Here is an 11756-nt window from a genome sequence, read left to right on the forward strand (position 1 = left end):
GCATTTCTTCACTGTGAGGGTGACAAAGCACTGGAACAGGCTGCCCAGAGAGGTTGTGGAGTCTCCTTCTTTGGAGATCTTTAAAACCCGCTTGGATGCAGCCCTGTGCCACGTGCTCTAGGTGACCCTGCATGAGCAGGGGGGTTGGACTCGATGACCTCTGAGGTCCCTTCCAACCTTTGGCATTCTATGATTCTATGATTCTATGATTCTAAAAGAGAAATGAAAACTGATCACTAAACATGTAAGATCTGTGAGCACACCATTTATCCCCTTCATTTTTAAGCAAGGATTCCAAAAACCTCAGAAGGACCCTGCCAGTGTGAGCTGTCTCCAGCTCTGCACTCAGCATCTCGATTCCTCATGCAGACTGTTCTGCCCAAAGGTTTGAACCTGGCTGTCAGGGCACAGGGCGCACCAAAAAGGATCCAAGCTTTCACCACTACCTTTACCAGGCTGCTGGGTCCATGTTGCCATTAGAAAGGTKTTGCACTCTTTATATGCCAGGAGAAAGGAGGCACAAAGAGGGTGTAGCTGCTATCCTACCTTCAGAAGTTTTATATAKCTTTAGAACGAAGTTCTAAAACACAGTAATTCTGAGCTGATGATGAGTTATGATTACTATTCTAAAGCTCATATAAAGTCTGAGACAATAAAAGGGAAATCCACAGAGTTTTAAACAAATTTAATTCCTCTTTACTACAGAGTAAATCTATGGAAACTGAACCAGAGAAGAGAAATAGCCATGAATAACTCCTACAGAAGGGATATTGGTTCCAGAAACACTACTGTACTTACCACATTCACATTTTTATTGATTTTATTCCACTTTTACTGAGAAAAAAAATCAAACAATTTGCAGTACTTAATTAAAATTTAATTTGTCTTAAGTTCAGTCTTCTACCRATTTCTAAATGAACATTCACAAAGTGAATGGCAATCAGGATGAAGAACACAAGATCAGGTCTGTTTTTCTAAAAATTAGAATTCCAAAGGTTATCTGAAATATTTACATATTTTCTTTGGAAATGTGATCCTTTTTAGTGAATTGTGTAAAAGGCAAATCTAAATCATACAGAAAAAAAAAAAAGGAGAAAAACACATTTGTTATGAAATCTTAGTACAAAATAGATCATAGTTCTTGTATGTAAGTGTRCACCATGTTAAAAATCAGGCCCTGAGAATATACAGAACCTTACATATGTGCTGACGTAAGCCAGTGTGTCTAGCCTGAGGAGTACAGAAAGAATATATTCTTTCATTCTGTAAAATTAAGYTAAAGAATAGTTATTTATGTAAAATATAATGACAGAAACAGCAGATATATGACTTTTTAAACTTCTGCAATTTCTTGGCAATTCAGATGTGCAGACAGCTTAGAGAAAACACGTTCAAAGCCAGCATTATTCACATTTTTAGTGTGATATCAAGTGTTATTTTTGTTACACTTTTTCCAAGTGCTTTCAGCATAAGAAGCAGCTGGATAAAAGCTGTCAAACACTCTAGGCTTCATCCTTGTTCCCAAACTCTATTCTTTTGCCCTTCTCATTCAAGTGGGAACACTACATACCACCTATGCTGACGTGTCATAATCAAAATGAACATCTGTTATGGGAATAGCTAATAAAGTTTTAAAACTGAACTATTTAACTGAAAATGAAAGGCACTAAAGTTACCCTGACCCAATATCCCACATAACTGCAAGAGATATATTTCCATTTCCATAGGCTAATTGAAATATGGATTAAAGGTTCTCCGAATTTTCATTGAAACTGATTTAATTTTGATTGGTTTATTGTTCATTGTCCATGTATCCCAGTGAATCCCAGTTGCAAGAAATCTGCCTGTGTAGCGATGAATACCATTAAGATTTGCAAGGCCACACTGGTTGAACCACCATCCTGTTTTATCACTGAAGTTACTGCAGCTTCTTACAGGTTGTTCTTTAATAGTGCACATYGGCCTACATCCATCATTATCAACATCAAATGTGCTGAAAGGCATTGAATTCTGATTATCTTCTTTTTTGTACCCTCTAAATGCATCACCTAAGTAAAACAGATAAAAGAGTTAGTTTTACAAAAATACAGTTCTTATTGTATACTTTGCAAATTTCTCTKAATTTATTAGGAAGCTAGGAAGGATTTCTCAAAGGCTGTTCAAAACATCACCTAATAGTTGCTCATCTGTTGAAGATACAGGAAAGAAAAACGGAGCTCTAGAGATTCATCTAGTCCAAACCCCACTCAAGCAGKGTCACCTACAGTGTGCTGCCCAGGATCATGTCCAGATGGCTTCTGGATATTTTCAAGGAAGGAGACTCCACAGCCTGTCTTGACAACTTATTCCAGTGCCCAAGAAAGACAATTTTCCTTATATTCAGACAGAGCTTCCTGTAAGATCACCCCTGATTTTTCCCTTCTCYGAGCTGAACAGGCCCAGCTCTCTCAGCCTTTCCTCCTATGAGAAATGCTTCATTCCCTTCACCACCTTCATAGTCCTTCACTGGGCTTGCTGCAGTAGCTCTTGCATAGSACACAGCATTCCAGGTGTGCTTCACCAGGGTGGAGTAGAGAGGGARGATCACCTGCCTTGACTGCTGGCAATGCTCCTCCTAATGCAACCCATGATGCCATCAGCTTTCTTGGCCACAGGGCTTGTTGTCCACCAGGACCCCCGGGTCCTTCTCTGCAGAACTGCTTTGCAGCAGGTCAGCCCCCAGCCTGTCCTGGTGCATGCAATTATTCCTCCCTAGGTGCAGGACGCTGTTCTTGACCTCAATGAACTTCATGGGGTTCCTCYTCTGCCCACCTCTCCAGCCTGTTGAGGTCCCTCTGAAGGGCAGCACAGCCTTCAGGGAGTATCAGCCACATTTTTCAGTTTTGTATCATCAAGTGCACTCTGCCCCTGCATCCAGGCCATTGAGGAATAAATTGAATTTCAGATTGGACCCAGTACTGACCACTGGRCTCACTGCTGCCTACAGGCCTCCAACAAGTCTCACTAATCATTTACCTGAATAAGCACTCATTATGCACATAAATACCATATAAAGAGGAAAAAAAACAGATTAGAAACTGTCATTTTTAAAACATACTTAATTAAATACTACTTTCTGAGTGCTTTTTATTTCACCTTAAGAAAGAGAGTAATTATCTTTAATACTAAGAAGGTGGATCTTACCAGCATTTCCTGAATAACGCCCTAAATGGATTTTAAAAGAACATGCTTCATCCTCTATCCAAAATCCATCATAAGATGCATAAGCATGCTTCTCATTTTCAGATTCCAAATCTATATGAAGGCTGAAACTAGTTGCTTTTTGATTTACTATATGAAAAATCTTCCTCAGTCCAAGCCAAAATTCCCCTGCAACAGAAATATTATGTATAGTCAACAAACTACTAGAAAGGGAATTTGTGAAAGAAAATAGTTTTTTGTAGTTTTCTTATGTTATTTCCTGAACAGACTTCAATCTAATTTGTCTGACAAGCACAAAGTTCTCTGAGATATTAATGAAGGTAAAGAGAGATCTCCCTACTTCACTAGTAAAATCCACAGACAGAATTCTTACATGTGCACTGTCTCATGTCTACACCAGTTGTTTGCTCTCATTGCAGTCCCAGATAAATTCTGGAAAAGCAACTGTCTTTGGATTCGCTAGATGAAAGACGGCAGTGAAATAACAATGCCACAGTCATCTTCTTATTAGCTATGGAGATAATTCTGGTTTTGCTTTGCAACCTCTGTAGTGAAATAGCATTGAGTTGTTTAAAGAAAATATTTTGCAAATGTTATCAAAACCAACTAAGGCTTTCTGAAACCTAAAAAAAAAAAGGGGGCAATATAATTTCTCAATTATTTCAGAAAGAAAAGATTGGAACCTTTTTAACATGCCTTGTGAGAAACAGCCTTAGGCTGGGAAATGGCTAAAGATTCCACTGGGGCAATAATCATCATTGAGGAGATTAAGTAATTGATTTGGTGAAAAAGAAACTCTAAGTATAAATAAAACATTTCTTAAGAAACAGGAGCTTTACTCTCTAGTCTCTGAAATACTAAAATTCCCACACAATTTAATGGGATTGTAGCTCACATACAGACAGTAGAATCCTTGGATCCAAAAGCCTTTAGAATATTTAAAAGTAATACCAGAGAGGTCACCAAATCCATCCAGATATTCAGACCATGTTCTCTGAAATTCAATGATTCCATCCGTTCTTTTTTGAATCACAGTCCATCCGCCTCCTTGAAAATCCATGTCACACAAAACCTGAAGTGGACATACATAAGATTACAGCATTCTTGAAGTAGCTGTAATAAAAAAAACTTTTTAAATAAAATGAAGTCAATTATTCAGACTTTTGCTAGGCAATACTCCTTTCAAATTAAAAAAAAAAAAAAAAAAAAAAAAGACTAAAGAAAACTAACTGAACTATGAAGCTGCATTATTTTCTTATATGTTCCTGTCAGCCTGAGTTGGAGATTTCCTCAGCCAGGACAAAGTTGCCATGTGATGTATCACAAGCCGGGGAATCCTGGATCCTCAAGTAACTCAATGTCATGGATGCTTTSAACAGCCCTTGCAGCACAAGTGTCTGAATGAATGATAGAAAAGATCATGTGCATGAAAGAACAACTGAAGGTGATGGGCTTTACTTACAGAARAATCACATGGTAATTTCAGTCACCCAAGAATAAAAAGAAATACATATGATTCCAAAATAAATAGAAACAGACACCTAAAACACATTAAAAGTAATCCCATTGCCTCATCACTGCGTTAAGAAGATGACTGCATGCTTGGCTGTTCTTCTCAGTGTGAACAGAAATAAAAACAAGAGCAGGCTTGGACACAAAATCCAGCTCTGATCCCATATAAATCAGTGGCAGTGTTGATATCTCTTGAAAGGATCAAAGTTGGCTGTACATGAAAGATTATCAGCCAATTACTTTGATATTGCACCTAAACTTACAGCAGCCAAGAAAGAATATTAGTAGTTATGTAAGAATAGTTGTTGCTGTGCCGTTTCTTAATCTTTTATATGCTGGGAATTTTGCAATGGTTTTCTTTCTGAAACACTTATTACCTTTACAGCTTGCTGTATATCCCATGTCACACAAACACAAGGGGTGTGAGTGTGCGAGGGACAATTTAAATGAAATGGGCACAAAGATGTCTCTAGTGAATATTTCATCCCTTTCTATCTTTAGTGTACATTAATAAGCAAATTTCCAAACAATAATTTACTTTCTGTGACCTGTTGTAGAAAATAACTGGTTTACGTTTACTCATCAAAAATGTATCAGAAAGTGATCACAGTTCAGTGTTCCAGAAAAGAAATCGTTTTTAATTGCCTCATGTTTGAATGCTCACTCAGAAGCCTGTTTGGGACTCATTTTCTGAGCTGATGAGAAGCTCTGGCTGAAAGTGAATATTCTYAGAGCTCCTGGAATTCAGGCCTAAATTAGCTCAAGTTAGGCATCCAAATCTGAGCTCACTTTTGAAAACATGAGTTTTCAGACATGAAAACATGAAGACAAGATCAAATTTTCTGAATAGATGTCTTCATTCATCTAATACCTTTATGTAAATATTTCTAAAGGCTAAAAATTTAGTTGTTACATGTAGCAGGAAGGTTACTACTTGCAGTTTACTTACTGAAATAGATTATTTCATGCTGGCGGCCTTTTCTGTTTTGTTTTATRCTCCCACTACAATGTCCTGCCTCTGTGGATACTTGTTATTCAGTTAGTTTCCATTTTTCCAGTGCTCTTGGCTATCAACCCCTTAAAAAGCATTATAATTTATTGTTTGTGTATTAATGTTGCAATTCTTTTTTTCATCTACCGTTTTTCTTCTACTCTTTTTTTATGCTTCAACAAATACAAGGATATCCACTAAACAGTTTTCTTAAAATAACATTCTTTATGGAACATACATCTTTGAGCATGCATAAAAGTATCTCACTTCTTGTCTAACAGATATTACACAGAACTGAAAAGGCAATGCCAAAAAGTTCTCAGAGAAAAAAATACCTTTATGCATGCAGAAGTTTCTTCTCATTATTTATTGTTACTCTATGTTTTTAATCAAATTATTATGACTTTTCCATTTGTTTCTTTTTAAGAAACTTTTCCACTCATATAACCAGTTCCCAGTTCTTTACACAATGGCAGTAACTTTAAATGTGAAAAAGTGCCAAAAATACTTTTGAACCCTATAACTTCAGATATGTCTGGACCAAGTGGATCAAGGAATATGTGGACGAAGTAGAACAAGAAATAACTTTTCTCATGGAGATTAGTCAGAGTATCTCTCAGCAGAAGTAACTTGTATGAGGTATAAATATTTCCTCAACAGAGCCCAACTCTATCAGAGACAAGCTGCTCGATCCAGAAACAAATGCATTTTGCACTAAGGTTCAGCTGCAGGTGAGGCAGAGAGCATTTCTTCACACTGTGATTGCTCTGTGAATGCTTGTATCAGTCTTTGTTTCTCCTTTACCTTGAAGGATGAGTTATAGATCTTTTCCCCTGACTCCCTATATTATGGAAACAGTGTGAGAGAGTTGCAGAATGGAACTCTTAAGTATTTTGTAGTGATCCAACTGGCTGGGGATAAAGGGATCCATCCTTTGTTATATATAAAGACTATAATGCTAGTTAATTTCTCCAAATTTCCTGATAGAAACTGTTAAAGTCTTCAAAATTATAAGAGTATACATATATAGATGAAAATACACTCATTCATCTGTGGAGAAATAGTCAAGGAAAATATTTTAGATCTCTTAAATATACAAAAATACATACTCTYAAGCAAATTTTTGCTATTAGGTGAGATAACTTTATTACCTCAAAAGGGTGATTTGATCCCTCTGGATGGATAATGTACAGACCACTTGGAGTTTTTGAAACGGAACCTACAGTATCTTTAATATCAGTGCAATCCAGTCCTAGAGAACAAAGTATTTGATGAATTTTTTTATCAAAATATTTAGAAAATTAAGAAAATACAGGTTAAATACAGACAGGATGAATTTTATTGGGAATGTATGAATGATCTCAAACTGCACTTTGTTGTCACAAATATTTTATAATCTTACTTTTTCACGAATTTACCTCATAAATAAAAATTCTCTCTATTAAGCAAGAATGATAAATATGAATTGGTATAAAGTTAGTTCTCTCTAATATTAATTGATGCTATATAGAGCATAAAGACTGTATATCTGGGTCTAAAAAAAATAGYATTTACATCAGGTGTATATATAAAAACCCTTTGCTTCCAAGTGATCCCAAGTCAGATCCCTGTTAAACATGTTCAAGCAAGCAGTTTCTAATGCCAATAGGCTGTCTAGCAGTAACATTTCCTTTAAATGAGATGGACATTGCAAAGATTAACTGACAGGTCAGCCTACAGGTGATTTCCACTCCATTTAAAAAGGATTTTGCAAATGCTAGGTACATTTTAACTTATTACAAAAGAAAGTAGTATTTGGAAATATCAGACCACTTATGATCATACTAAGTATCTTGTATAAAAATCAACAGGTTGATGAATAGAATATGTAGAATGATTAATTTGCAAATGATTTAAAGTACTGTTTTCAATGAGATTTTTAAATAGTTTATGAAAAGCTTGCATGTGCATACTAAAACATAACAAATGCTGTCAAGGTTATCAATGTTTACCTTTGATTTTAATTATTCTTTGTAAAGATATTCACAAGACAAAAAGCAAAAATATCCAGAYTAAATTTGAAAAAAACTTACCATGGGATTGAACTGTTTTGTAAGGAAGTGTATCTAAATGCTTTCTTAAAACTTCCGTGTTCAAAAGAAGTAGTCTGTTCATGAGTTCATTCACCTGCAAAGTCAAATAAAAATCTTTATATAGACTGCAATGAGAAATTGTGAATTCTAAGGATTTTTCTCTTTGATTCCTAGATAAATTGAAGTTTGTGTGATTTGCTCAAATAGAACACAATTACATACAACAAACAAGGTGCAGGAATGGGATGCTACTTGTTTCATTGTCATGTGTGTTACTAAATTATGTACTAGGTGTTGCTAATCACTCCTTGTGGAAACCACACATATACCTTACCTAAAGTACATAGGATAGTAGTGGGGTCCTAATTCTACTGTTTCAATAACACTGTAAATAATTTTCTCCAGTTGGAAAATAACTGTATTGGTAAATAAACACAAGTTTGTATGATAAATGAAAAATGTACCTGGTTAGAAAGGTAATCCAAAGAAGACTGTTGATCATCCATCATGTTTCTTATCATTTTTTTTGTACTTCTTGCATATTCAACTAGGGAGTTCTGCAAATTTCCTATAAAAGAAATATGGTCATCCACTTTGTTGACATAAATTTAGAAGCATTCCATACTGAGTAAGTGGCATGCTTATTTATGATGTCTAAGATAATACTAAACATGCTTAACTTYGGGATGCCTAAAGTGAGACCTAAGTAGTACAGAAATCACAGATTAAATCCAAAGATGCTTGGAACCTCAGACTCACTGGYTGCAGTGAAGACATGATGATTCTTCTGAAGGTTTGTCTCTACAAAGGAGAATTTTGCCTTATCCTTGGGCTAACTGGATAACCAGTAAATAGATACTATAGAAATACAAATGCAAATGATAAGAGAGAGATTTGTTAGGTTTCCTTTCAAATACAAAAGTGAGATTGACAGGTAATTAATAATACACATTAATATTATATGGTAAAGACAAGACTTCTATTAAATTATTCTGAGTCTATTTGCATCAATTGCTGGGTAGTTTGTCAAGGCAGTGACCAGAAAATATTAACACATCTTTTTGATAAAGGGCAGGCTGAAGTACAGACTTCCTCCCACTTAATTTCAAGCATCTAACTATGATGCCTAAATGAGGGGCAGGCACCCTGCTCTTCCTCTCCAATGGAGAGAGCTACAGACATTCCGAGGRCAACAGAGACCTAGGTGGGCTGAGCTGCTGCTTGGATTTGCCTCCAAAGATTATAAAGAGAGACTAGCATGATTATACTTTGCTTTTATCACCTCGGCTGCCTACATTGTACCCTTCTTTTGACCAATACTCATCCTGAGCAGCTGGGTCAAAGGCTGTCGCATGTGCTCAGGAGGATTAAAAAGGGAATTAGCACAGCGTAGCATAGCATAGCAAAGGATTACATAGCATGGCATTGCATAGCTTGTCGTTGAGAGTATTCTTTATGAATACATACTGCACATGTAATGTTTTTCCCCTCGTAAAATTTTAGCTTGAACATCACATGGTACAAGGCATTGTTCTTTTTGATTTGAAATATCTGCAGATTTATTTTTCTCTTCTGCCTTGAGCGGTTCTTCCATAGCTCCAACATTCCTTGTGCCCTGTTGTACCAAACAACGGAGGGGGAAATAAATCGATCATAAAACAGAAATAAAATTGCTCAATCTGCCCAAACAAAGCAGATTACTCTGCGGGTCTTCCTTCAAAACCTTTTATATTAAAAAGAAAAAAAAAACTTTATAAGCAATAATTGACTGAGCTAAGCAGCTGCAGGACTGAGTCCTGTTAGATGTCTTCTCCCTAGCCATAACTCACAAGAGCATGTCAGAGGTGAAGTGTAACCTCTATAAGCTCTAAAAATACTGCTAACACTTCTCCTAAAGTGTTGTATCTCTGAGCACTGTAAGCTGGAGGCCTGAAATTCAAGCACTTTGCATTTAGGAAGCTCTCATTTTGCATAAAACCCTACCCCACGGACATCTCAAAGGTTAACAAAGTTATTTGCACTGGAAGGGAGCAGGTTTTTGCATTACTACATATTATCAAAACAGCTCCACTGGAAATGTTTGCAGCTGTTTTTAATCTGTGCACACAAGCCTGCCCAAGCAGACTTGCAGACAAACTGAACATATAAAAAATATCTTAACTGCTTTGGGGACATTATTCATGGAGATGCTATGACATGAAATGGTAATAATAAAATAGTGGTATAAGTAGTTTCAAACCACTACATCTCTTAACGCTGTTTTAAAATAATATTTCAAATTTTAAAATATTTTTCTTCCATAATGATATGTGACAAACCTATGAAAGAAACAAGGAAATGTTCTTGAGTCATCACATAAACAAACAYTAAAAGTAATTCCTGAAACATGTGTCATCGTAGAAAATGTTATGAAACATTTGGAGTTTTTTAATTACATAATCTCAGCAAAGCACCATACACAGTGTGTACACAGTAGTTTTCAGTGTAAACAGAACCCTTGTAAACCAAGATTTTCATGAAAAAGAAAAAATACTTAGACTTGGTTGTATCTTTAACATACTTGTGCCCATTTCCTCCTTCAGATTCCTCTTTCTAGTATTGGCACTACACTGGCAGAGCACTGAACACTTCTTTCCTGATTTTTGCTTTTAAATAGTGAAAGTAATGTTAACAAGGAGATATTACCAAAAAATTCTTATTACTTTAGTTGCACCTTATTTTGTAAATAAATGCCAGAGTATTTAAAGAGTCTGTTTTTCTAAGTTTGAAATAAGCACAATATAAAGGAAGAAAAAAATCTGTAATTTATAAATAAACTACTTGAAACTTACAAATAGAAACTTATAAATAGAAACAAACTTGAAATTAAGTTTTGTTCCAGGGCTTTATCACAGCTACTCACCAGATGTTCAATTAAATACTGTCAAGCAAATGTTTTCAATCAATACTTGTATTTTTAAAAAGAGCAGACATGAGGCAGACAATTAAACTTGACTTTGGCAATACAAGTAAAAACTACRGCACTGCCAAAGGCAACCGAGTTGCCCTGCGCCTGCACTGATGCAGGTGAGATAAGAACATGGCCCAGCAGCTGAGCTGAGAATGAAGCACATTAAGACAAAAACGTTCTGCTCCTGGCATGGCTACAATTCCAGTGCAGCTTCTTCTACCTGAAAATACCTGATTCTTCTAGATTTTCATCTCTGACCTGAGTAAAGCAACCCAGATTTTGGAAACACCTGCTGCTGTTMGGAGAAAACACTCGGTTACGCTCCTCATCTCTGTCAGCAACGTAACTGAAAATCTTACCTTAGATGAACAAGGCTTGGCATTACTTATGACAGCCTCTGCCCAGCTGAACACAAGGATACCGAGACAAAGTAACGCGGTTCCCCCGCGGCAGAGCATCTTTCCCTGGCAGGGGTGCACGCGCCGTGCCGGCCGGCTCAGCGGAGACGCGGTGCAGCCCTGAGCTCAGCAGCGGGGAATGCGAAATCCCGGGAGCTGCCAGCGCGTCGCTCCTGCAACGCCTGCGCTCAGCAAACGCATTCCAAGGCACTGCAGCCCCGACACACTGCACTGCTCTTAACCCAAAATAAACCGCTGCCCGTTATCTTTATATCAAGCGTATACATGACTCATCAACATATACATATTTTTACTGTGATAAGACTGTGATAGATCTTGCTGTGTGCTCCCCTGCACCCCCCCTTAACTGTGGGGGCAAATCCCAGATAAGCCTAAAAGCAAATTCCAAATAAAAACCTGAAAAATATTAATTAACAATATTACTTTTTCTTCTTCTTTCTACCCACAGAAATAAGAAGAGGAGCCAAATGCCAGAAAGGAAAGACTACAAAAGGTCAGAGCTTCAGCTGAGCTCCCTACACCTCCTCACCCCATGCAGTGGGCTTCAGTTAACCTGGAGCTTGGAGGAGCCGAGTCCAGTTGGAGGCCTGTGGCCAGTGGTGTCCCCCAGG

The 11756-nt window shown here is 36.9% G+C and overlaps 1 protein-coding gene across 1 annotated transcript; it reads right to left on the bottom strand.

The window, feature by feature from the left end:
• Positions 1–882: 882 nt before the first annotated feature.
• ANGPTL5 (angiopoietin like 5) lies at positions 883–11184 on the bottom strand. The gene is made up of 8 exons (XM_026034964.1): positions 11086–11184; positions 9244–9391; positions 8241–8344; positions 7777–7870; positions 6856–6956; positions 4153–4273; positions 3184–3369; positions 883–2048 (listed from the first exon to the last, which is right to left on the bottom strand). Exons 1-8 carry the CDS (start codon positions 11182–11184, stop codon positions 1729–1731), a joined length of 1173 nt encoding a protein of 390 aa, XP_025890749.1. The 3' UTR covers positions 883–1728.
• Positions 11185–11756: the final 572 nt, after the last annotated feature.

This window comes from Nothoprocta perdicaria, unplaced genomic scaffold, assembly GCF_003342845.1.
Source record: "Nothoprocta perdicaria isolate Ctin4 unplaced genomic scaffold, notPer1 scaffold_153, whole genome shotgun sequence".
Classification (NCBI taxonomy): Eukaryota; Metazoa; Chordata; class Aves; order Tinamiformes; family Tinamidae; genus Nothoprocta; species Nothoprocta perdicaria.